The sequence below is a fragment of the Xenopus laevis genome, chromosome 2L (assembly GCF_017654675.1).
Source record: "Xenopus laevis strain J_2021 chromosome 2L, Xenopus_laevis_v10.1, whole genome shotgun sequence".
NCBI classification, from domain to species: domain Eukaryota; kingdom Metazoa; phylum Chordata; class Amphibia; order Anura; family Pipidae; genus Xenopus; species Xenopus laevis.
In genome coordinates, this window is record NC_054373.1 from 105,564,514 (window position 1) to 105,588,486 (window position 23,973).

General features: G+C 37.8%; 1 protein-coding gene across 3 annotated transcripts; it reads right to left on the reverse strand.

Annotated features, from left to right (window-relative positions):
• Positions 1 to 6,506: 6,506 nt before the first annotated feature.
• Positions 6,507 to 23,919, reverse strand: rcc1l.L (Williams-Beuren syndrome cRCC1 likeL homeolog). 3 transcript variants are annotated; one of them, XM_018245355.2, is made up of 12 exons: positions 23,759 to 23,919; positions 23,077 to 23,376; positions 21,235 to 21,364; positions 20,108 to 20,236; positions 19,387 to 19,453; positions 17,693 to 17,744; positions 16,103 to 16,187; positions 14,405 to 14,586; positions 12,699 to 12,786; positions 12,196 to 12,369; positions 7,643 to 7,728; positions 6,507 to 6,902 (listed from the first exon to the last, which is right to left on the reverse strand). In XM_018245355.2, exons 2-12 carry the CDS (start codon positions 23,353 to 23,355, stop codon positions 6,825 to 6,827), a joined length of 1,350 nt encoding a protein of 449 aa, XP_018100844.1. In that variant the 5' UTR covers positions 23,356 to 23,376; positions 23,759 to 23,919; the 3' UTR covers positions 6,507 to 6,824.
• Positions 23,920 to 23,973: the final 54 nt, after the last annotated feature.

The following is a 23,973-nucleotide window of genomic DNA, read 5'->3' on the forward strand; positions in this document are numbered from 1 at the left end:
TTTGTGCACCCATATAATAAAATATCCATAAAAAGTCCATAAATAGCAAAAACAAAAAAATAGTATGAACATTATGACACAAGTGTAAAAAAGTTACATATGAAAATACTATCACCTTAAAGTGCATATATGTATAAAAATTAATTTGTAATTCCCAATCAGGGAGAATATGAATGAATGAACTGAGGCGCAATCACGGTACTTTAACTGCATACTCAGCCCATTTTTCTCCCCAATAATCTTGGGTTATGCAGATGATGGTACCCGCACTCAGAAGGTTCATTCAAGGACCTTAAAAAGACAAAAATTGTTCGTTAGAATACATATGTATACACATAGTAGATATTTCAAAAAACCAGCACTGGTAAAAAGTCTGCCTACCTACTGATAAATACCTCCAGATGAACGTACTCCAGATACGGCCACAGAGAGTTCCTCTTCTTCTTGTTTTTTAGATTACAGCCCCCCAAGACACGTCGAGGGCAAAAAAGGCGCAGGGGGCACGAAACATCAGAAAACGTTTGCAACAGAGACGCGACAACAACCACCCAGGACAGTGAGGAACTCACAGAAACGTTAGTATACAATATATCTGACGAATTATTAACATCTGAACAATTGACTTTATTGCAAAAGGGCTTATCTTTTAGTCCCACTAGTAAATGTGACACTTTTGAATTGGATGTCGATCTACAGAGATTTTTTCGTAATTTGCGTCTTAAACGCCATTTCTCTAAAATCCCACCCCCTAGTGAAGTTGTATATAGTAATGTGGGGGCAGGTCATTCGCAACTATCCCTTAAACGGGTGGGTCTCCGGAACAGGAACAAAAGTATGTTTGTGCCTCCCATGACAGATAATGTAGTGGAGGCTTACATTAAATTGGTACAAACGGATGTGGATGTTTTAAAACAAAAAATTAAGCGAAGACCATTGATGGGACAGAGGTCCAATTTAACGTACAAGGAGGGGCGATGTTTACAAGATCTTATTAATAATGACAATTTAATCATAAAACCAGCTGACAAGGGGGGTGCCCTGGTGGTAATGAATAAACAAAAATATATGGATGAAATTTATCTACAATTGGCAAGAAAGTCGATTCGGATCCACTAGCATCCATACAACAGTGCATTGCAAATTGTGTGCTTGATGCAATGGAGGCTGGCATTGTGGATGACGATCTAAAAAAATTCTTGGTTAAAGACAATCCTATTACGCCAATATTGTACACATTACCTAAAATTCACAAAAACTTGGAGAATCCACCAGGTCGCCCCATTGTCGCTGGTAATGATTCAGTCTTATCACCATTGGCTGTATTTCTAGATAAGATATTACAGCCTCTAGTGCAGAATACTAATTCTTTTGTGAAAGATACCACACATCTACTGAATATATTGGATCGGACCACATTAACCAACAATAATGTTCTATTAGTCAGTCTTGATGTGTCAAGCCTTTACACATCTATAAATCATCACACAGGAATATCAGCTGTGACTCATTTTTTAAATACCACTGAATATACTGAGGAACAAAAGTCTTTTTTAGTGGATTTATTGCAAATAGTGTTGCATCAAAATTATTTTCTATTTGGGGACAATTTCTACATACAACAGAGGGGTACCGCTATGGGTAGCAACGTAGCTCCCTCTTATGCAAATCTGTATATGGCCCACATTGAGGAGGAGGTAATATATAAAAATTCCCTATTTAGATCTCATTGTACGTTGTATCTGCGGTACATTGATGATCTTTTGCTGATCTGGGATGGTGACTTAGAGAGCCTAAATGCCTTTCATCATTTTCTCAATGGTATAGAAGAGACTTTAAAATTTACAATGGATTTTAATCCAACTTCCATCAATTTTTTGGATGTAAAAGTGGTCAAGGATGGAAACATACTTAAAACTGAATTATATAGGAAGGTGACTGATAAAAACAATTTATTGCATTTTGCCAGTTTCCATCCTGATGCTTTAAAAAATTCTCTTCCTTACTCGCAATTTATGAGGGTGAAGCGAATTGTAAGTGATTCAAAGGACTGTGACTTTTATTTAAAAGAAATGGTGGATCGGTTTGGTGCTAGAGGCTACTCTAAACAGATTTTAAAGAACAATTTAGAGAAGGTGCACCAGCAAACCAGACAGGAATTGTTAATTGCCAATGTGCCAAAGCATAAGGATAATAACAGGATAGCCTTTGTAAGCCGGTATAATACAGCAAGTAAACAAATTGGGAACATCATACGTAAACATTGGCATCTGTTACAATCCTGTCTGACAGAAGTCCCAAGTTTTCAATTACCACCAATGTTGGCCTACAAAAGGGCAAGGAATTTGAAAGATCGTTTAGTCAAAGCTGATGTTGGCAGCCTAAAATCGCAGAAATGCTTATTTTTACAAAGGCCTAAATTTGGAACTTTTCCTTGTCTACATTGCTGTCAATGCAATTCAATAATTAAAGGGAATACTTTCAATCATCCCCATTCTGGTAAGCAGTATAAAATTAAACAGTACTTACACATGTGAATCTACATATGTTGTTTATTTATTGAAATGCCCGTGCGGTTTGCTATATATAGGGGAAACAACCCAGAGGATTAGAGATCGTATCTCTAAACACAAATCTACTATTCGCACAGGACAAACTTCTCTACCTGTACCGGCACATTTTCGATCCGCAGGACATGCAATTAGTCAATTAAAATTTCAAATAATTGATTCTGTTCCAGTTCAGAGGAGAGGGGGCAATAGACTGCTAGCATTACAAAAATTAGAAATGCAGTGGATCCATAGGTTGGACACAGTGTGGCCGAGGGGCCTGAATAAAGACTATACCCCATCTATGTTTATTTATCAGTAGGTAGGCAGACTTTTTACCAGTGCTGGTTTTTTGAAATATCTACTATGTGTATACATATGTATTCTAACGAACAATTTTTGTCTTTTTAAGGTCCTTGAATGAACCTTCTGAGTGCGGGTACCATCATCTGCATAACCCAAGATTATTGGGGAGAAAAATGGGCTGAGTATGCAGTTAAAGTACCGTGATTGCGCCTCAGTTCATTCATTCATATTCTCCCTGATTGGGAATTACAAATTAATTTTTATACATATATGCACTTTAAGGTGATAGTATTTTCATATGTAACTTTTTTACACTTGTGTCATAATGTTCATACTATTTTTTTGTTTTTGCTATTTATGGACTTTTTATGGATATTTTATTATATGGGTGCACAAAAAATTTCCAATCAAACATAATGGTCTGTGATTATTGCACTAATTATGTATGCAGGGTTTGAATTTTAACCTATCTCTGAGGATTCACTAAATTATTCACATGTGTCACTCCATTATTCAAATTTATCAATTAATTATGTATATTAGCATTGAATCTTAACCAATCCGTGAAGGATCACTACCATTGTTTCTCCACTCCTCCCTCTTTTTCTTTGGTATTTAACACAGTACTTTGAATGTAAGTTTAGGCTTGATAAAGGGCCCTGCGTGGCCCGAAACGTTGCCAAACTTTATGTCTGCCGTGAGCCAATAAAAACACTTTTCTTCACAAGACAAGTTTGATCGGTGTGCTACAGTTTTCTTTGGATGTTCGAGTTATTTGGACCTTGAGCAGGAGTTCCTGTGGACTGTTTAGCACCCGGCACCCGAGAGGGTAATTACGTTCAGGTGAGCACTCTAATTCTGTGTGGAATTACTCACCGTTTATAAGGATATAATTTACAGGATATTCATGGCTTTTGTGTATTATAAACAAATAATCCTTTTTCTCTGTAACCATAAAACAGTACCTTGTACTTGGTCCAAACAAAGATTTAATAAATCCCTATTAGAAGCAAAACCACGTTATTGAGTGTATTTAATGTTTACATGATTTTCTAGTAGACTTAAGGTATGAAGATCCAAATTATGGAAAGATCAGTTATCCAGAAAACCGCAGGTCCTGAGCACTCTGGATAACAGGTCCCATACCTGTACAACATTTCAATTTTTATATAGTAAAGTAATTTTTCTGTAAATCGCTGTACTCTTGTTAATCAAAATATAATTTGTAAAATGAATGGCCAAAGTGCATTTGTAAGAATAAACCTGACTGAAGGAAACCTTCAACACGAAATGTGATCTGTTCTTATTTCTACTTTTGTTGTTTCTTTGGCAGAAAACTTTAAGCACTGTAATTTTTCTGTAAATATCACTGAATGTAAAAACATTGTATTGCCATATATTCATACAGACAAGAGTAAATGTAGGGATTCTTTTAAAATGGTAATGCACAGAAACCTTTCACAGTTTTTTTGGCAATCATGATGGTTTCCAAATATAGTACAAATTAAGTGAGAAAAACAAGATTTACACAGTCTTTTTCAAATCTTTATTCTAGTTATCAGTTCATTTAAAAAGTGGACATTTGCTGTTAATTTAACTATTAGCATGTTACAGATGCACCTACTATAAATAACCTCTTAACTGGTCTTATAATGCTTTATGGCTTGAAAAGTATTAGCTGCCTCTCTCTATCCTGCAATTAAAAATGCTAGAATTACCCCATCAACCAAATAAAAAGTATAGACTATCTTTTATTTCTGTTCAGACCCTCCAATGCTCATCTTCCATTCTGGATTCCTGTCTGCTAGGGCAATTACACCAACTAGGTACTGTATCTGTTGGAATGTTGATCCTGACAGCTGTTCCACAAACAATGTAAAACACGAAGTAAATGAAATGCAAGTTGACTTAGAAGAATACTGTTTACATCATACTTAAGTTTATTTTAAGGTAACTTACCCCTTTAAGAGCACCATACTACAATCAAGTCTTAAAGGGAAAAACAACCCCCCTACTAAAAAAAACTGCTACCCCTTCCTTAAATAGCCCCCCTCCCTGCTCCCCCCCCCCCAGCCTAGGTGCTAACTCTTGTAATTGCCGACAATTATTTATTTAACTCTTGTTGCAGAGTCAGCTCAGTGGAGCTCACGGGCGCCATCTTCCGGGGCTTTGGTAATCTTCCTTACCTTTGGCAACTGCGCATGCTTCGATACGTCGCTCACTTCTGCCCGTAAGCTCCACTGACTCGACAAGGAGAGTTAAGTAAATAATTGAGGGTAATTACAGGAGTTAACACCTAGGCTGGGTCGGAGCTATGTAGGGTAGGGGGTAGCAATTTTTAAAGGGGTTGTTCACCTTCCAAACATTTTCAGTTCAATTGTTATCAGATTGTTCACCAGAATTAGACTTTTTTCAATTACTTCAATTGAATTATTTTTTTACAGTTTTTCCAAATTCTAAGTTTAAAGGACATGTTAAGCCATACCTTTACATTTTCCTATGATGTATATAAGTTGTTCCCCACCCAAGCCACATCATTTGTACTGCATATACCCCCTCCATTTAGCAGCTCTGAATTTGTGGTTGCTATTTCTAGAGGGGAAAGAATTCAGGGGGAGGCAGGCCAATGGGGGCTTTGTTCTCATTTAATGTCCATCTAGTGTTTGTCTGGCAGCTCAGTAAATCAGGTGCGGACACTAAACTGCTACAATTTTGCAACATTTAGTTGATACATTTTTCAGCAGCAACGCTGGAGTATTAGCAACTATTGTATCAATTCTAACAGCTGCCTTTAATGAAACTCAGGGATTTTTGTTCAGCAGGGACAAAGATGATAAAATGTATCAACTAAATGGAGCCTTTTCCCAAATGCACAACAATGGCTTTCATGCTATTTTACATTCACTGCTATTCTGTCTAGCAGCTCTATTACATTTGTGTCTCTAGTTCTGGGTCTTTATACAGGCCACGGTAGTCTTTTATGGTTATTTTGGCAAAATAGATTGAGAATGATATCAATTGTGGAACAGCCAATATAGCCTATGTATTTAACATTGGTAAGTCAAAAGCATATGGATTTGCTGAATCTTAAACATATTTCACCATCTGTGCAGATTGTTCATTTGAACTCTGTATAGCAGGGAATTCCCAGGAATGTAAGGGTAACACAATCACCATAATCCTATCACAATTGTTCCATGCAATTTAGGCAGCTGTTAGCGGAGCCTTATTGAGATGTAATATGATTACCTTAATCTAATCACAATGGTTCCATAAAACTCAATGAGGTGTGAGTTGTGTCTGACAGGTATAGTCGCAGCCACACCTGCAAACACGGTTAGGCCAACAGAGGGAAACGTATGCCTGTATTGAAAAGTAACTGAATTACATACACAAGAAGCTCTGCACTATCCCTCCCAAACCGCTTCACCTTTACTTCCAAAAGAGCTGATTGGTTCTATCCTGTCAAACATTCCGTGGCTGTGAGTGTGTGTATGTGTAATATTTGACTTAAAAATTACAAAAATAAAAACAGATACTTTCAATTCATATCAATTAGCATCTTTTGGTCCGTTGTGAAATTTCATGGTGTATATATACCCTTTAAGCACTTTCAGAATAGGGAAAAACAGACATAATCAGTTTACACCACCATTTTATGTTTAAAAAAAATCAGTCTTTAATGTGAATACAAGCATCCACCCCAATATGAATCCGAGCACAGTTGGTTGTATTAGTGTAAAAAGCATAGTAAATATATCCTCCTTTCATCACATACTTGCCTTAAATATATTTTACATAAACATGAACTGTGTGAAATGTGACATGACAACATCAAAATGTTGCTTACAGCATATTGAAATTCAGTTGTACAGAATTCCACCTAGTTGGTGATGCATTTGGTATTATTGTAAGGAGCAGCAGTAATGACAGAGAGCTGCAACATCAACTGGTTCTGTTGTAAGACAAAGCTCACATTAATGATTTCACAAGAGCCACCATATGGTCTACACCGCAAGCAACATCCACTATTTCTCCAGGAACAGTCACCTGAAAAAAAAACAAAAAAACAAACAACAAGGCAATATAAGAAATAGACTGAACTGGTAATTATATAGTTAACAAAATAAACTTAAAGGACATGTAAAACCTACATTTTCCTACCATGTATATAAGTTGGGCATATCTTCCCCACCCAAGCCACATCATTTGTACTGCATATACACCCTCCATTTGCCAGCGCCATCACATTTTCCTAATGCAAATAGCAGCTTTTGCCCGGCGGCCATTTTCCCTCTGACACATCATCAGTAACATTGAAACATGTATGCCGTAAAGTTCATGCAATGCAGAATGCAGGTTACACAGGCTCAACATACTTTGATAGAAAGTTCTGCTGGGGTTGAGCACTGTAATGGTTAAGCTGAGCTCAGGAGACGTGGTTAGGAGAAAAAAAATAGGATCAGACAGCTAAAGTTTCTATGGGAACCAGCAATGCTATCTCTTCATTGGCTGTAGACTGGAGGGTGTGTTTGGTAATCTGAGCTGAGAAAAACTGAGCCTGTTGATGAGAAAACATCCAAAGCAAATTCCTGAGGGAGGAGGCAGAGTGGGTTAGAGGAGTAGAAGGATTTCTAAGTGATTAAGGGGATGCTACAGCCTAACTGTTAACCATTTAACAAACAGAGTGGCAGTTATCTAAAGATTTCAGAGAGGCTGTTCACTGATTAAATTTATGTGGGAAAGGTTTACATGTCCTTTAATTATGTCTATATTTCTTTTATACTTACCCGCCAGGGAAAATACTGGTCTTCAAATCTTCCGGTACCTAAGCAGCCCCTCAAATTTTTGCCCCAAACAAACAACTCTCCTCGATCTGCAACAAAATCACCGCTTTAAATGTTTACATTTGCAAACAAATATAAAACAGTGTGCCTTTGAATGGAAATAAAAATGAAAATGGATAGACCACTAAAAATGATATCTTCTCTAGCTTTGTGTAAACTGTAACACAGTTTATAAATTTAATCTGAAATGAAGATTTAATTCCAAAATGTATCACAGTTTATAAAAATCACCTTTTATGTGAATTAATATTAATAATTAGTCATTTGCTAACAGTCATTATCTCCCATTAGGATGATGTAGGTGCCAGGTAGTGGTGTGTGGCACACATCTCAACAACTCTTCGTGGAAAATAAAACTATAAATAAAATATCTGCACTTAACCCACTTTAATTTCAGGAAAAACATACTGTACAATAAATGCTATTGCATATGTACCCAAAACAGGGGTTATTTTGTTACAAAGTTATGATCATAAAATTGATAAGCCACCATACCACGTCAAGGTAAACCCCGAATGGCGGTCCCTAACTTGTTTTATATTTTATGTGCATTTTAGCATTACCTGTAATCAATGTCCGTTGAACGCTGTTTTTTAGGGAATATCTCTCCTTTAAAAGCCTGATTGCTGGCTGGGGAGGATTTAGCCCTCAGTGAAAAAACAGCGTTCAATGGACATTGATTACAGGTAATGCTAGAATGCACATATAAAATAAAATAAGTTAGGGACCGCCATTCGGGGTTTACCTTGACGTGGTATGGTGGCTTATCAATTTTATGATCATAACTTTGTAACAAAATAACCCCTATTTGGGTACATATGCAATAGCATTTATTATACTTATATATATATATACTTTAAAGCCTTTAGAGTGCTCCCACAACCCCCCTGTTTTGATTATATATATATATATATATATATATATATATATATATATATATATATATATATATATATATATATATATATATATATATATATATATATATATATATATATATATATATATATAGCTTTAAATGAGAGTCCTCCTCCTGTTGGTAGAAAATAGTGCCTTCAAATTGAATTCCCCACTAAGAAAAGCACCCATGAGTCTTACTTCAGTGAATTCCAAGCAGTAAGAAATATACACCATTATAACATATAAATATATTTAAGCACAAACAGAGGAAATGATCTGCTGCCTTTGGGAGTAAGGGAAAAATAATTTACAGTGCATATAAATTCACATGCAGGTCCAGTCTGAGATTCAAAATATGCTCATGATACACAGTCAATTGTCTAGCAGCCTGTATAGTAAAACACTTAGGCACAGATATTTATATGGCACCCATAAAGAGGTCTGTCATGATACAGTTCTGTACGAGTTAATAAAGCAGGCCAAGGTATCATGAAAAAACATTGTGCCAGTACCAGACCACTAACAGGCCTCTGCTCAGTAAAGTCTGGCATCAGCCATGTCTAAGGCCAGGGCCAGACACAGGCAGAGAACCCGCTATAATTATGCTCCTGGTCTGCCTTCACCAGGAAGCATTGTTTCTGCTCGGGTGCAAGCAGACGCGGTGGATTTCAGCCCCAAAATGCAACATTTTGCCACAAAATCCACCCGCAGTCCAAAAGGCTAGGCGCAGCAATTTTCCACCTCTATAAACATTGTCTTACCTTAGCCTAAAGGTATCACAACCTGTGACGCCCTGCTCTAAGCTATGGCTGATAACAGACTGATAAGAGCCGAGCCAGGGGGGGGTTGGAAATTAAGAGTTCACAGCAAGACCCCTCATAGGTGACGTGGAGGTCACAATATAACCTAACTCAAAAACATTTGTCATAGAACTCGTACCTTTTATTCCAACAATATAAAAGGCTACTTATGGATTCAATACAACATTAGCTTTCAAAGGAGTCTGAACATGACTAGGTTTGGTCCTTGGTTTATCAGATGGAAATATCTGGGCAGATATAATATAAAAAGTTTGTCTTTGATGCTCTAAATAGGGGACTGGCTCCCGAAACATGTCGTGAGTGAAAATACACCAATAAAGGGTGTTTGCAGACTAAAGTACTGCCTGTTCCTGGTCTGTTTCTTATATTTTCAAATTGAATGCTTATCACATGATGGATGGTGTGTGTTGAAACAGCAGGTCTACACGTATCTGATTTCGTTCGCTCATCTTGTTCTGAATATGCTCTAAATAACCGTAGCCTGGAAGTGTGTAACTGTGAACCTTCTGTGAACTATATGCATGCTGAATGGAAACACTAGCCTGTTTGTAAGTTAATTAACCATTGTGTCTTCCAGTTATCCAGAATGTGCTTGGCATCTTTCATTGGCAAAGAAGTATGAAAGTGGTGGCAGCAAGTTTTGTATGAGTGTTGGGGGGTGCTGGTGCAATTAGTCTAACCTGTGTGCAAGGTGGGTGAGAGACTGAATTAGTGATCCATCTGTACGTGATTTAAGTTGTGGCTATCAGGAATGTGTCATAATCGTGACAAGGTCTGTAGAACAATATTATATACAGTGGTGTGAAAAACTATTTGCCCCCTTCCTGATTTCTTATTCTTTTGCATGTTTGTCACACTTAAATGTTTCTGCTCATCAAAAACCGTTAACTATTAGTCAAAGATAACATAATTGAACACAAAATGGTCAAAGATAACATAATTGAACACAAAATGCAGTTTTTAAATGAAGGTTTACGTTATTAAGGGAGAAAAAAAAACTCCAAATCTACATGGGCCTGTGTGAAAAAGTGATTGCCCCCCTTGTTAAAAAATAACTTAACTGTGGTTTATCACACCTGAGTTCAATTTCAAAGGTTATAAAGCCATTTCTAAAGCTTTGGGACTCCAGCGAACCACAGTGAGAGCCATTATCCACAAATGGCAAAAACATGGAACAGTGGTGAACCTTCCCAGGAGTGGCCGGCCAACCAAAATTACCCCAAGAGCGCAGAGACAACTCATCCGAGAGGCCACTAAAGACCCCAGGACAACATCTAAAGAACTGCAGGCCTCACTTGCCTCAATTAAGGTCAGTGTTCACGACTCCACCATAAGAAAGAGACTGGGCAAAAACGGCCTGCATGGCAGATTTCCAAGGCGCAAACCACTTTTAAGCAAAAAGAACATTAAAAGGCTCGTCTCAATTTTGCTAAAAATTGTCTCAATGATTGCCAAGACTTTTGGGAAAATACCTTGTGGACCGACGAGACAAAAGTTGAACTTTTTGGAAGGTGCGCGTCCCGTTACATCTGGCGTAAAAGTAACACAGCATTTCAGAAAAAGAACATCATGCCAACAGTAAAATATGGTGGTGGTAGTGTGATGGTCTGGGGTTGTTTTGCTGCTTCAGGACCTGGAAGACTTGCTGTGATAGATGGAACCATGAATTCTACGGTCTACCAAAAAATCCTGAAGGAGAATATCCGGCCATCTGTTCGTCAACTCAAGCTGAAGCGATCTTGGGTGCTGCAGCAGGACAATGACCCAAAACACACCAGCAAATCCACCTCTGAATGGCTGAAGAAAAACAAAATGAAGACTTTGGAGTGGCCTAGTCAAAGTCCTGACCTGAATCCTATTGAGATGTTGTGGCATGACCTTAAAAAGGCGGTTCATGCTAGAAAACCCTCAAATAAAGCTGAATTACAACAATTCTGCAAAGATGAGTGGGCCAAAATTCCTCCAGAGCGCTGTAAAAGACTCGTTGCAAGTTATCGCAAACGCTTGATTGCAGTTATTGCTGCTAAGGGTGGCCCAACCAGTTATTAGGTTCAGGGGGCAATTACTTTTTCACACAGGTTTGGATTTCTTTTCTCCCTAAATAATAAAAACCCTAATTTAAAAACTGCATTTTGTGTTTACTTGTGTTATCTTTGACTAATAGTTAAATGTGTTTGATGATCAGAAACATTTTGTGTGACAAACATGCAAAAGAATAAGAAATCGGGAAGGGGGTAAATAGTTTTTCACACCACTGTATCCTGAAGACAGGAAGGGAATAAAGTTTGGGGTTGTTTTTGATACCTACAGGAGGAGAGGTCTCCCACTGCCTTGGGATGTAAGGGAGATAAGTGTTTCAGCTATTGATAGGAAAATTGCAGGAGAGGGTGTCCATATGTATTTGAGAATAGCTAATCCTACAAACCAATTCTAGACATGAAATGTAGTTCATACAACCAAGGAAACAAGTGTGGTTACAACAATTAATAAAACCACTAGTGGGCACAATTTCTAAACCAATGATGAGGCTTGCTGTTTATATGAGCTGCAGAGACTAAACAGGGTAACTTGAGAATTCAAACTGTAATAAGGTTTTGCACCAAAGTGATGTAAATGTTCCAAGGCTGACCTCAAAAATAAAGTAAATAAAGTACATGTGGCCCTGCTGTAGGATGAGCAATATGGGGCCCAACCGTTTGGGTGTAAAGGACATAACCTTGGCATAGCAAGCAGTTTCATGAGTCTCTGCCTTCAACATATAACAAATTAACTTACTGTTCATTGCTGCAAAGTGTCCAAGACCAGAGAAGACCCTGGTTACCCTTATATCAGGATTAAAGTCAGACAGACCAAACAGGGATGGAGGAATCATTTCAGGTTGTTGGGCTTCTAAAAAATTTGGTCCTTTTCCAAGAATACCATATCCCCAGACGAAGACACTCCCATCTTCTAAACACACAGAAAGAAAAAAAAAAAACGTTTTCATAACGTCATTCAATTATCGCCTATTCAGTATTGGTTCTTTTTTTAGTACAACCCCGATCATGAAAGGTCAGTTCTAAACCAGGTCAGCTACTGCTGACAGTAACATCACCCTTAGTATAAAGTTATAAGCTCGCAATATTCAGTTTCCCAAAGCAGACAAACATTCAAAATGTTGCTTTTATTTGATTAGAGTAATTGGATCAAAACAATTCACTGATTGGATGCTATGGGAAACAACGTAGCAACTATGTTCATATATGAACCCTAGAATAGAACGGTAGCTCAGCACTCACCGTTTACAGCTATACAACCTGTGCCCCCGCAAGCAACCTGCTTCACCCTTCCGACATGCTGGAATGGTAAGTATCGTGGTACATTGACCTGAAAGAAAAAAAAATATTATTGGGAAGTATAAGTACAGATGTCTATATACACACACACACACAACATTTACCATCTAGCCTTAAAGTTTTCAGAGGACAGAAAATGTTCCAACCCACATTTGTTACATTTTTACGTGCCCTTAAATGAGTATCATCCCATTTGCATCCACAAAAACAATTTATATTGGTAGGGTCTTAGAAATTTTGAAGTCTGTTGTCTTCTGTCATTAGTATTGCTAGTGCTATGTACAGTACAGTATGTAGACCAGGGGTGCCCAAGACGTCGATCACGGTCTACCAATCGATCAATCCAAAGTTCCTGGTAGAACGCGACGGCTCCCTTACATGCGCACGGCAGGCACAGCTCTCCCTGTGCTTGTCCTCCCTCCCTCCCTTCTCATTCTTAATGCAGGCAGCCAGCTACATCAAATTATAGAAACAAGCAGCAGCACTGAGAACCACTTTCATTGGTGATCAGCGTAAAGCCCACCCCCCTCCTGTAGCTCAAGTGTCTGGCATGGCAGGAGCCATGGCAAGGAGAGAGGGAGCCATTATTCAAACTGCTGGGATAGATAAAGCTTTTCCTCTCCCTCCCACAGGGGTCAGTCAGTGCAGCTGGTTTTGCATCATTCTGGCTTGTTTATACGTTTAGTCCCAGGCAGCCTTGGCTCCCACAGCTGCTTTGTGACTGCAGGTATTAAACAAAACATTACCACTATGCCATCATTCTGTCTATGAGCTCTGGGGAGTTTTATATATGGAATTGCCTCTAAGTCATACTGATATGAATTTAGGGGTATTATACATGGTATTGCCTCTCTACCATCCTGATAGGAGTTCTGTGGGTATTTATACTTGCAATTGCCGCTGTACCATCTTGATATAAGTTCTGGGGGGATTATACATGGTATTGCCTCTCTACCATCATGATATGAGTTCTGGGGGTATTATACTTGGAATTGCCACTGTACCATCTTAATGTAAGTTCTGGGAGTATTATACATGGTATTGCATCTCTACCATCCTGATATGAGATATGGGGTATTTATACATCAAATTGCCTCTGTGCCATGCTGAGTTCTTAAGGTAGATCTCATGATGGCATCAGGTGGCAGGAGTAGATTGCGAGGTCACAAAGTCTGGGCACCTCTGATGTAGACACATACATAAATACCATTTAGGCACCATGATAAATTGTAACGTGCCTTCAGCATGGTCAAGAGCTTTCACGACATACAAGTGATTATTTTATTATGTATTTCAATACTCTGTATTAATGTATATCTCAAATAAACTAACTGTTTAAAATATCCTGAGTGAATCTGAAAGGATGTAGTCAGATACAGGAGGAACTTTGGGGCCAGGCTCAATTTTGTTCAAATACAACAGTGATTAACTCATTTTGCATACTGACTAAAAGTTGGAATTCCATCTAGTTAAAAAAATTGATAACTTATTATATCTGCCAGTGAACGAGTTAGAAGGCCATCAGTAGAAGAATAAGTCAGTGCAGGGTCCCAGTAAATGTAATACTACAACATATGTAATAATGTGTCTCAGTTAGAGAGCCAAGAGTTGCTTCTGTGCTTGGATCTGAGAAGACATGCAAAACTTACCTGTGTAGAATCCGTGACACATGCAAGCTGCATGTACTCAGAGTTTCCCCAGCCAAACAGTTGTCCTTCCTCTGAAACTGCGAGGCAGCAATCCCCATAAGTGGCTACCTGCATAATATTGACACCTGCCATATCACCGCCTAGCTTTGTTGGGTTGCTGCACACATTAAAATGACCAAGTCCTGCAAGAAACGATTAGTCAATACCGATATTTTTTAATGCAACTGGCTAGTTCAGTTATTTCAGCTCATAATAAAAAAGTTCTATAGACAAAGATATTTCACACCTCTGTAATGTAAAACAAAACATATGTTAGCATGGTGGTTAGCACTTCTGCATTGCAGCATGGAGGTCTTTTACCTTGAATCCAACCAGGGCACAGTATATATGAAAGTGACCCTAGGGATTAATGTGAATAATACGAATATAGACACACCATAGGGCTATAATCGTGAGCATGTAGTAAGATTGAGCAATATACATTTTAAAGTGGTTGTTCACCTTAAAATCAACTTTTAGTGCAGTATAAAGAGTAGAAATCAAAGGCAATATTTTATTCTTTGTAGTTTTTGAAATGATGATTTATGTTGTGCAGCTCTCAGACTTAGATGTACTGCCCTTTTCTAGAGATATGTCCACTTATTCAAAAGTAAGGAGGAGCTTCTGTCATTTGGTATAGCGGTCTCTATTATTCCCAATTAACTAGGTTTAGCAATGTGGATACTTATACATCTCGTTGGCGACTAGATCTGTTTTTAAAACAAAAAAGATGGTGCATAATAGAAGGCAAAATAGGAATAAAATTGAAGTTTTTAGATACTGGGGCAGTGACATTAATAGCTAGATTGCTACTTTCCAGACTACAAATTAAAGCAATCTGTGGATTCTGGCAAATGCTAAGGGCTGCTGTAAAATACCAAAGAAAGCCACTATTTCGTGGGCTGGTGGGGGCTGTTTGGGCCTCTGTGCACTTTCAATGCCAGGGTCTATTTTGGCTCCCAGTCCAGACCTGGTTAGAATGATAAAACAAAAACAATACATAAATAATGAAGACCAAACCAAAAAGTTGATTATAACAGATCCATCTATATAACATTCTAAAAGTTAATGTAAAAGTGAACATTCCTTTAAATGTTGCTTGTTTTCAAAAAGCAATGATGTGCAATATCTTCAGCTAGTTGTGGTAAGTGCAGGGTATTTTAAACAGTCAGTATGTAGCAATATCATTATTAAATAAAATAAATAATATTCATAGAAGAGCCATACTATTACATAATCAGGAACTATTTTAATTCTGATCATAAAGCCTTATCATAAACAGACCTGAGGGAATGAATATACTGTATGTTTCACAAATGGTGAGAGTTTACTCAAATCACATAATGATGCAAATCCCATGAAGCTAGGGAGAGAAATTAAAAATATCCCACTGCAGCTCATCAGCATATTATAACAATTGTATATTATGAAAATATACCCTGTAGTGTTGCTTTATGAACAACATAACATGCTATGAAAAGGTCAATCATAACTATAATATACATCTCTGAGTATGCACAGAAGAATGTAGTTTATTAGGGATGTACCAAAATGCCAGAAGTGACTGTATTGAAATGACACATAAAAGCTCCTAGGGGATATTTGTTTGTAATTTTGTCTACTTTAATGGCCGATTGTTAACATGGGTGTCTGACTGACCTGTTTGCCCATCTGCTCCCCATCCACAAGAGTACACTTCTCCTTTCTCTGTCCTGAACAAACTGTGGTCTTGACCACACGCAACCTGAATGAGGCAAAAACCCAAAGCATAAAAGTTAAGACATTGATAGCAGTGACACACATCTTTTCAGCTAATGATACTGAATGAACAGATTTTAGCTATTGACTTGAACAATATCTATTGGACATCTGAATGGCATTTAGTCAGATATTGATCAAACAGGCTGAAAAATACCACTGGACAAGGACCTTAAAGGGCTGAGAATCCTGTCCTCAACGGATGTGCCTGCAAAGGTTCATGCATAGGTTCCATTGCTCAAAGGATCATAAAAATCCAACCTTGTTCATCACTTTGGTGGTCAAAACAGGCAAAGGTCAGGTCATCTGGCAACTTCACCAAACAAGTAGATCTTTAAATGTGTGACTAGATTGACCCATTTAACATTAATATTTATTCTTACAATTCAGCTTTTAGAACGAGAGCCCTACAATGGTTTTAAGCTGTGTAAACACTGGTCGAAATCAGACTACTACAGAGTAAAGCAATGCAGCATATAACAGTGCTTTATATAAGACAATACAAGAATTGAGTAAAGTTGTAAGTGATAACATTAAAGGAGAACTAAAGCTTAACAAAGAATTAGGGTAGAAATGCTCTACATTATGCTTTATATTAGGGATGCACCGAATCCACTATTTTGGATTGGGCTGAACCCCCGAAATTGATTGCAAAAGATTCAGCCGAATACCGAAGCGAATCCTAATTTGCATATGCAAATTAGGGGTGAGAAGGGGAAAACATTTTTTACTTCCTTGTTTTGTGACAAAAAGTCACGTGATTTCCCTTCACTAGCTTGCATATGCAAATTAGGATTCGGTTCGGCCCAGAAGGATTCGGCTGAATCCGAATCCTGCAGAAAAAGGGCGAATCCTGTCCGAACCACGAAGAATACTAAGCATGTGTCGTGTCACTTACACTTCTAACAAAATCCAAGATGGTAAGCGCTGGGCCTGTGCAGCTGAAAGCCCAGATCATTACTGATAAAAGGCTGCTGCTTTAAATTTAGTATATAAAATACTGCATTTTTAACCGTATCCATATTTAGTTTAGTTCTCCTTTATGAGCTAGTTAAACTGCATATGAAAATCAAGTGGCCAGTTTATCAAGTATTGGTACTGCTAGACAAAACATTATTGGTAAATTTTTTGGATCTGCACTAGAGTGATTGGAATATAACTGTCCAAAATCTTTCACCCACTGTGCAATTAGCATCAGGGATTAAGGATTCGATAGATAGTAATGCTCATATCTGCTGCTCAGCTGACCAAAAACACCTGCTAAATACATTCTTAATAAATGAACACTTTTATCATCTTCAGACATGCTCTTGACAGACAGGAAAGTAATAAATATAAAAAAAAAAAAATTCTGCAAGATTCACCAGTTTGAAATTTTATTAATCTGCCCTTGCATCGTGCACTTGAATAATTATAAGAGTAGCACTAGGCAGATGATAAAACCACTTAATCTTTAATGTCCTAGCCCTTATTTGCTCTCAGGCCACATACCTGAACCACTGTGTTATCCAGCTCTTTGACCCTGTGAATCAGCTGGCTTTCACTAGCACAGAAAGAAAGGCACACATTAGAGCAGTAAGGAGGATAACATATTGAATGTTTCATTTTCAAGTAGATTTCAAACTAACCCTATATGTAATGAAAGGCACAAAGTTTGCTCATGGGCAGTAATCCATAACAAAGAATAAGATGGTTGCTTTTAAACAGGCAACCATGTATAGCATGTTTGTTTGATTTGGTTAATTAGATCTGTAGAAAACTTTGCACCATTTATTACACAACTCACTATTTTTTAGTATGTTATAGAATGGCTAATTCTATGCAACTTTTTAGACTTATTTGCCTTCTTCTGACTCCTTCCAGCTTTCAATAGGGGTCACTGTCCCCATCTAAAAAACAAATGTTCTGTAAGGCTACACATTTATTGTTTTTGCTACTTTTTAATATTCATCTTTCTATTAAGGCCCTCTCCTATTCATATTACAGTCTCTTATTTAAATCAGTGCAAGGTTGCTATGGTAATTTGAACCCTAGCGACCAGATTGCAAAAATTGCAAACTGGAGAGCTCCTGAATAAAAAGCGAAATAACTCAAAAACCATAAATAAAGAAATGAAGACCAATTGCAAATCTCTCAGAATATCACGCTCTACATCATGCTAAAAGTTAAAAGTTGAACAACCTCTTTAATATTTTAGAATGTCCTTCTACTTTCATTATTTAGAAATAACAGATTTAATTATGTTATAGAACAAATAGTACATATTCAGTGCAGTCAAGAGCCATCTTAGTACCAACAGACCATAAGAAATGTTTACTCTCAGCTAAAAACAATGTGGTATATTGGATAAAAGTAGCATTGTTTTACAAACAAAATAGTTTACTGGCAAAATTAAGTTATTGTTACTCTTTTGGCATTCAAGAGTTTGTTTTTCTAACACTCATGTGGCTACAGTATATTAGTATTTCTAACAATCAGCAGAAGTCTTATCTTGCTTTATGACAGGGATTTTAGATATTCTCTCAGGATGAAAGCCTGTGTCCTGGTATAACAAGTTCCAGATAGGAGCTAGCAATATTAGTGCCAGGTTCAGACACTAAAGGTGGGCACACTACATCAGCGTTTGGCTGCAATAATCAAAATGCACATGTTTGGTGGCTAGCACTAGATATCAGTACATTAGACACATGAGAACCTAAGCACTATGTGAAAGTCAAACATCTGGCCTTGGGTAAAGCTGGCAATAGACGCAAAGATCCAATCGTACGAATTGAGGATTTGTGCGATTTTCGGACCGTGTGTGGAGAGTCCCGACATTTTTTGTCCCACTGAGATCGGTCATTTGGTTGATCAGACAGGTTAAAAGATTTGTCGGCTGCCGATAATTTCTCTGCATGTATTGCAGATCATACGATTTTCAGTGGGAGACGGTCACCAGCTTTTGTCAGATGTAACTTTCGTATGATTGCTGTCAGGGGCAGAACATCGGTTGATCTGTTTTTTTACTACTTCTACTATCTTTGCATCTATAGCCAGCTTTAGTCCTGAAGATTTATGTAGACAAATCACTGTAGAACAGAATCTAAATAAGAGCACATTTTCATATGAATGATATAACCAATTCCTACAGTAAAACTAATATTTCCTATATTTAGGAAATTTGCAGAGAAGACTTAATATCTTACCTATATATTTCTCCTTCAATAACTTCTCGTGCACACTGCCCGTAAGAGTTATTTCCCATGCTGAAAACTGCAGGATAAATAGCAAATTTATACGTGAGGACAAATTTTATCACTACCTAAAAAGTATGACTGTACCTCCTAAGGTGTGCCTGTCAGGAGATGCAGAGTGCTGCAGTTTATCAATATTTTAAGGCAGAAATAACTGCTTTCAGTGCAGTTATCTCTTCCAGCCTCCTCTCTCCTTTCCATTAGGACTGGCTGTTGTGAATAATATACAGAAAATATTTTCTAGCCAAGTCTGTCCTAGCTCCCTTGTTTCCAGTTAGCTAATAAATCTTCATACAAACACATCCTATAGGTCATAAAGCTTTATAGTCCAATATAAAGCACAACAGCAGAATGCAAATGCATTTTTGCAGTAATCTTTTTTTTCTTTCAGTAAAATAGAACAATAACTGCAAAAGGCATATTGCTTGATCAACAGACTAACCCCAAACATGTTTAGGATATTTTCATTTAGAGAAATATGCAGTTAGAGAAATATGCAAAACTGTGAACTTAGAAGAGAATATTGTTTCCTTTGTTGCATAGTATGAAATGAAAGCTCTCTGTATATAAGAAGCTAAAATCCACAGAGGGAGCCACATTCTTAGTTTTTTTATACTTCAGAACTATTCTTATTGTGACAGATAAGTACAGACAATTCAATCATGTTGGTTACCTCCTTCTTTGTCTGTCAGTATAAGCGAATGTGCTCGGCCACAAGACACCTGCAACACTTTTGTCTCCTGGGGCTTATCCAGTGGTAATGGGACTGGAGATGGCTCCAGAATGTACTCATATCCTTTAGCTAAGGAAAGGACACAAACAACAGCATTTCATTACTTCCACTGATATAGAAATATGCTGTGCTGGTAAGATTAAAATGTGTATGTTGGCAACGATACCCTTAATGATGGTCTTTCACATGATAAACATTCAGTCTTTGGAATGCCTTGTTTTTAACTACAAAAAGCCCATACAAAAGAAAAACTCTCTGGTAGCCTATTCACTAATACAAACTTTTTATCCCTTTCTATTCACAATTTTGGTGTAAAAATATAGGTGGTAGTTGCCTTAATAAGGATTTATGGGATACAAGCCTTTTATAGGACTCAACCATTTATTTTCCAACCTACATCTTTCTGGATGTCCTCTGGATCATACAGTAATAGTTTATATAGATGTACAAAACTATATATGTAATGATCTAATAGGATTTGCTTTTTAGATATCTGAAATACCCATGTATGCCCCTTTTATTTAAATTAGCTAAAATAATTATGCCCAAATGAAAACTTTGTGTCCTTTAGTAGTTATGGAAATCTAGTTTCTGCTTCTTCATTATTCTATTCAGAGATACATATTATTACTGCAACTGCAATATTTTAGGCTTCTACTAAGCATAGGATGTGGTAAAATAGTGCAAACAAACAGGGGCATAGTGCTATGTTGCATTGTGTTTTGTGCAGTTTTTATGCTCCCAGAACAGAGCACAATAAAATGTGCCTTCCTATGTATACAATGGTGCTGCATGTGTTTGGCAAAACTGTATTCATAAGAGACAGGCACTGGGTGAAACATTGCCATTATTCAGAAATGCAAGCTAGGAATGGCCCTGTAAATACCGCCTGCCCAAGCTGCCTTCAACCAGACAGCTCTCCATTCTGTATCTTGCACTATCATTTGAGGTACAGAGTACAATAAATCCTACAGTAAGCGCTTAGTGCCCAGCACTTTCCATACTCTACACCCAGGGAACAGTGAGGTTCACACAGTGTGTGGTAGAGATAGTAAAGTAATACTCACTTCGATCTCTTCTGCTTCTGTGAAATCCAATCTGTGAATCCTTATTTAAACCCATTCCCCAAATCTTTGAGATGTTAGCAGTTTTTGAAGATAGTAGAGTGAATCCATAGCCACAGGCTGCTGATGAAATCTACAAATGCATATTAACACTCATTATTGTTGGAAAAAAATTCTCAGAATCATGGAAAAAAACATCAATTATATGCAGCATCCATGCTAGAGTTTTGATATATTTTTTTTAAGGTAAAACATTTAATTGTTTTGACAACACAATACCAACACTGAACAAATAAAGTCTACGATCACATTGGAATAATACAGTCAGGAAGCAAGAGAATGTATACAAGAGTGTAGGGCATATACGAGTCTCCAGCAAATGCTACAGTAGTACCATTAGGGTGGGTAATGCAGTGGTTATAAGAGATAGTGGTCTTCAGAAGCAAGGGCCGAGTTAGGTCCAGTTAATGATTTGACTTAGGAGTTATATCACACCACTTTTTCAAATTTATAGGCCAAACCCCTGGTCTCATATGTAAGCTTAAATATGGGTCCATTTTGTTAATAATATGCATTCAGGCTCTATTTATGGGAATGGATGCGCTCATACAGTAAACAGCTATATTTCTTCTTAGCATAAAACAATTCAAATATATTTTATTGGTTTTAATTTAAAAACGAATAACTAAGGAGGAATATGATTTTATATCGAATTTCCGTTTCACTGTCTTCTTCTATTACCACCCTCCAAGGTACACAAGTGTCTGGCTAACCCACTGTGTCTCCTCATTATGTCAGGCAATAATTTAAATGCATGGATTATGTCTTAGCACCACCAATTTGGCAAATTCAAGTATAACTATGCCGGAGCAGTACCTAAAGTTTTATAGTACACTAGAGGTAGCAATAAAGTGGTTAAGTTCATATTTAATGTAATAGTTCCGCCGCACACCTGTAATTTAATTGAACTGCAATGGTGGTGCTGGTCCTCCGTTGACGCGGCCGAGTCCCTTAGCAACAATAATAGTTTGGAAACAGATCCGCACACACACTAGATTATGCAGTCGGGGAGTTGGCCCCTTTTACCATACCACCAGAAATATCAACGTCTTGGGGGGGGGGGGGTGAAGGAAGGGTTTGCCCCCCCCAAAATCTTGATATTTCTGGTGGCATAATAAAAGGGCCAACTCCCGGACTGCATAATCGTGTGCGCGGATAAGTTCATATTTAATCATTTTGGAAGAACAGGAACTTGATGGATGTTATAGGATCAACCCTCATCTTATATAGGAGAGCCTCCAAACATAAGAGACAATCGGTTGAGATGGAAAGTTACCCAGGTAGGAATAAAGGAAATTAATTGTTTACTTTTAGTAGAATGAAGAGTATATATTAATGAGAGTGCTACATCAATTACAAGGATGCAGAATGCCCAACCACCTCCATTATTCCATTCCCTAGCTCAACTCTACCTGATGCTTTAATTTATAGAATAGAATGCACCCGACCCCCTTCTGTGATGTCAGAGATTGGCGGTTCAGACAATGATATATAGTTCACAGAAGCACAGCAGATAGGGTGTGGGTTAGGGTCTGTGTTACTACATATTGGTAAGAAAGTGGAAATCGATTAGTAAATCAGCCATGATTATTTTTGTAACTGAAATTAACAATTTCTCCCTATGCCTCACCTTTTCTTTTTATTGATTCAATGTTTATTGTTTTGTTTCCAACTTAGACATAGATCAATGCAATCATTACACTTTTTTTTATACAGATTGCATTGTTCGATTAACACTGAGTAATATTAGCTATTTAGTTGGATTATTATACATGCATGCCTCACCTTTTCATCCATCTCCAACCTGTAGGGCGTCAGCTGGTATCTTTTAGGTTTCTTTGTTCCTGTGTCAGGAATAACAAAACTGGGGATGCCCAATGCTCCCGTGTAAGAAAATCCCCAAACAAATACCCGTTCTTTCCTTTTCGACCTCTCGCCCACATATTGAAATACTGGCAGATCATCTTCTTCTCTGCTTTTGCTAACTCTTGCAGACAAATGTCTCTGAAGGTGACCTCTGCGTTTCAGAATACACTGGCCTCTGAAGAACAATGAAGTCCACATTTGTAGATGATGTCAAGATACCTAGATGCAGGGATACATAACCCTGAAAATCAATACACTTGACATTCTACTGCATTTTATTACAAAAAAGACCCAAAACAATCAGATGCCCTATTTGTATACAGGTCTGTCCATGATCCGTCTGTGTATTGGTGAGCTACAAGTTTCATCACCCTAACAGGGAATTCTGGGCCTAATCATAGTTCATACTGCTGAAGGGCAACCACAGAACACTACAGTAATGCTCCTTTTCCCAAATTGCTGTCAGAATAGGACTTGATTTTAACTTCATACCTGTGGATAAAATGTGTGATTAAATCAAACCCAAACTTAACCCTCTGTGCTCTACACAAGAAGATAATTGGTCATTTCTAGGGAACGCATTTTAGGACATCCTCCGTACATTTCATCCTTTTCATTGTCACACCTTCGAAACTATTGTGCTGCCGGAACGCATTGAACTACTGCGTTTTCTTCTGCACGTGTGTCCCCATCAGCAGTCCTAGAGCCTTCAACCCCATGATCATTAATCACGCCCCTCCATGCTTCCTCCTCCCCCTTCCTCCTGCCGCAGTCATTGCCAGTTACCCTCCTAGCAGTAACTTTACAGCGAGTTCC

Coding starts and splice junctions, on each gene's coding strand:
- rcc1l.L (XM_018245355.2), bottom strand. CDS start 23,355: ATGTGGACTTCATTGTTCTTCAGAGGCCAGTGTATTCTGAAACGCAGA. Junction 19,454..20,107: donor ACTGACAGACAAAGAAGGAG/GTAACCAACATG, acceptor TTTATCCTGCAG/TTTTCAGCATGGGAAATAAC. Junction 14,587..16,102: donor GGGAGCAGATGGGCAAACAG/GTCAGTCAGACA, acceptor CGTTTCTTGCAG/GACTTGGTCATTTTAATGTG.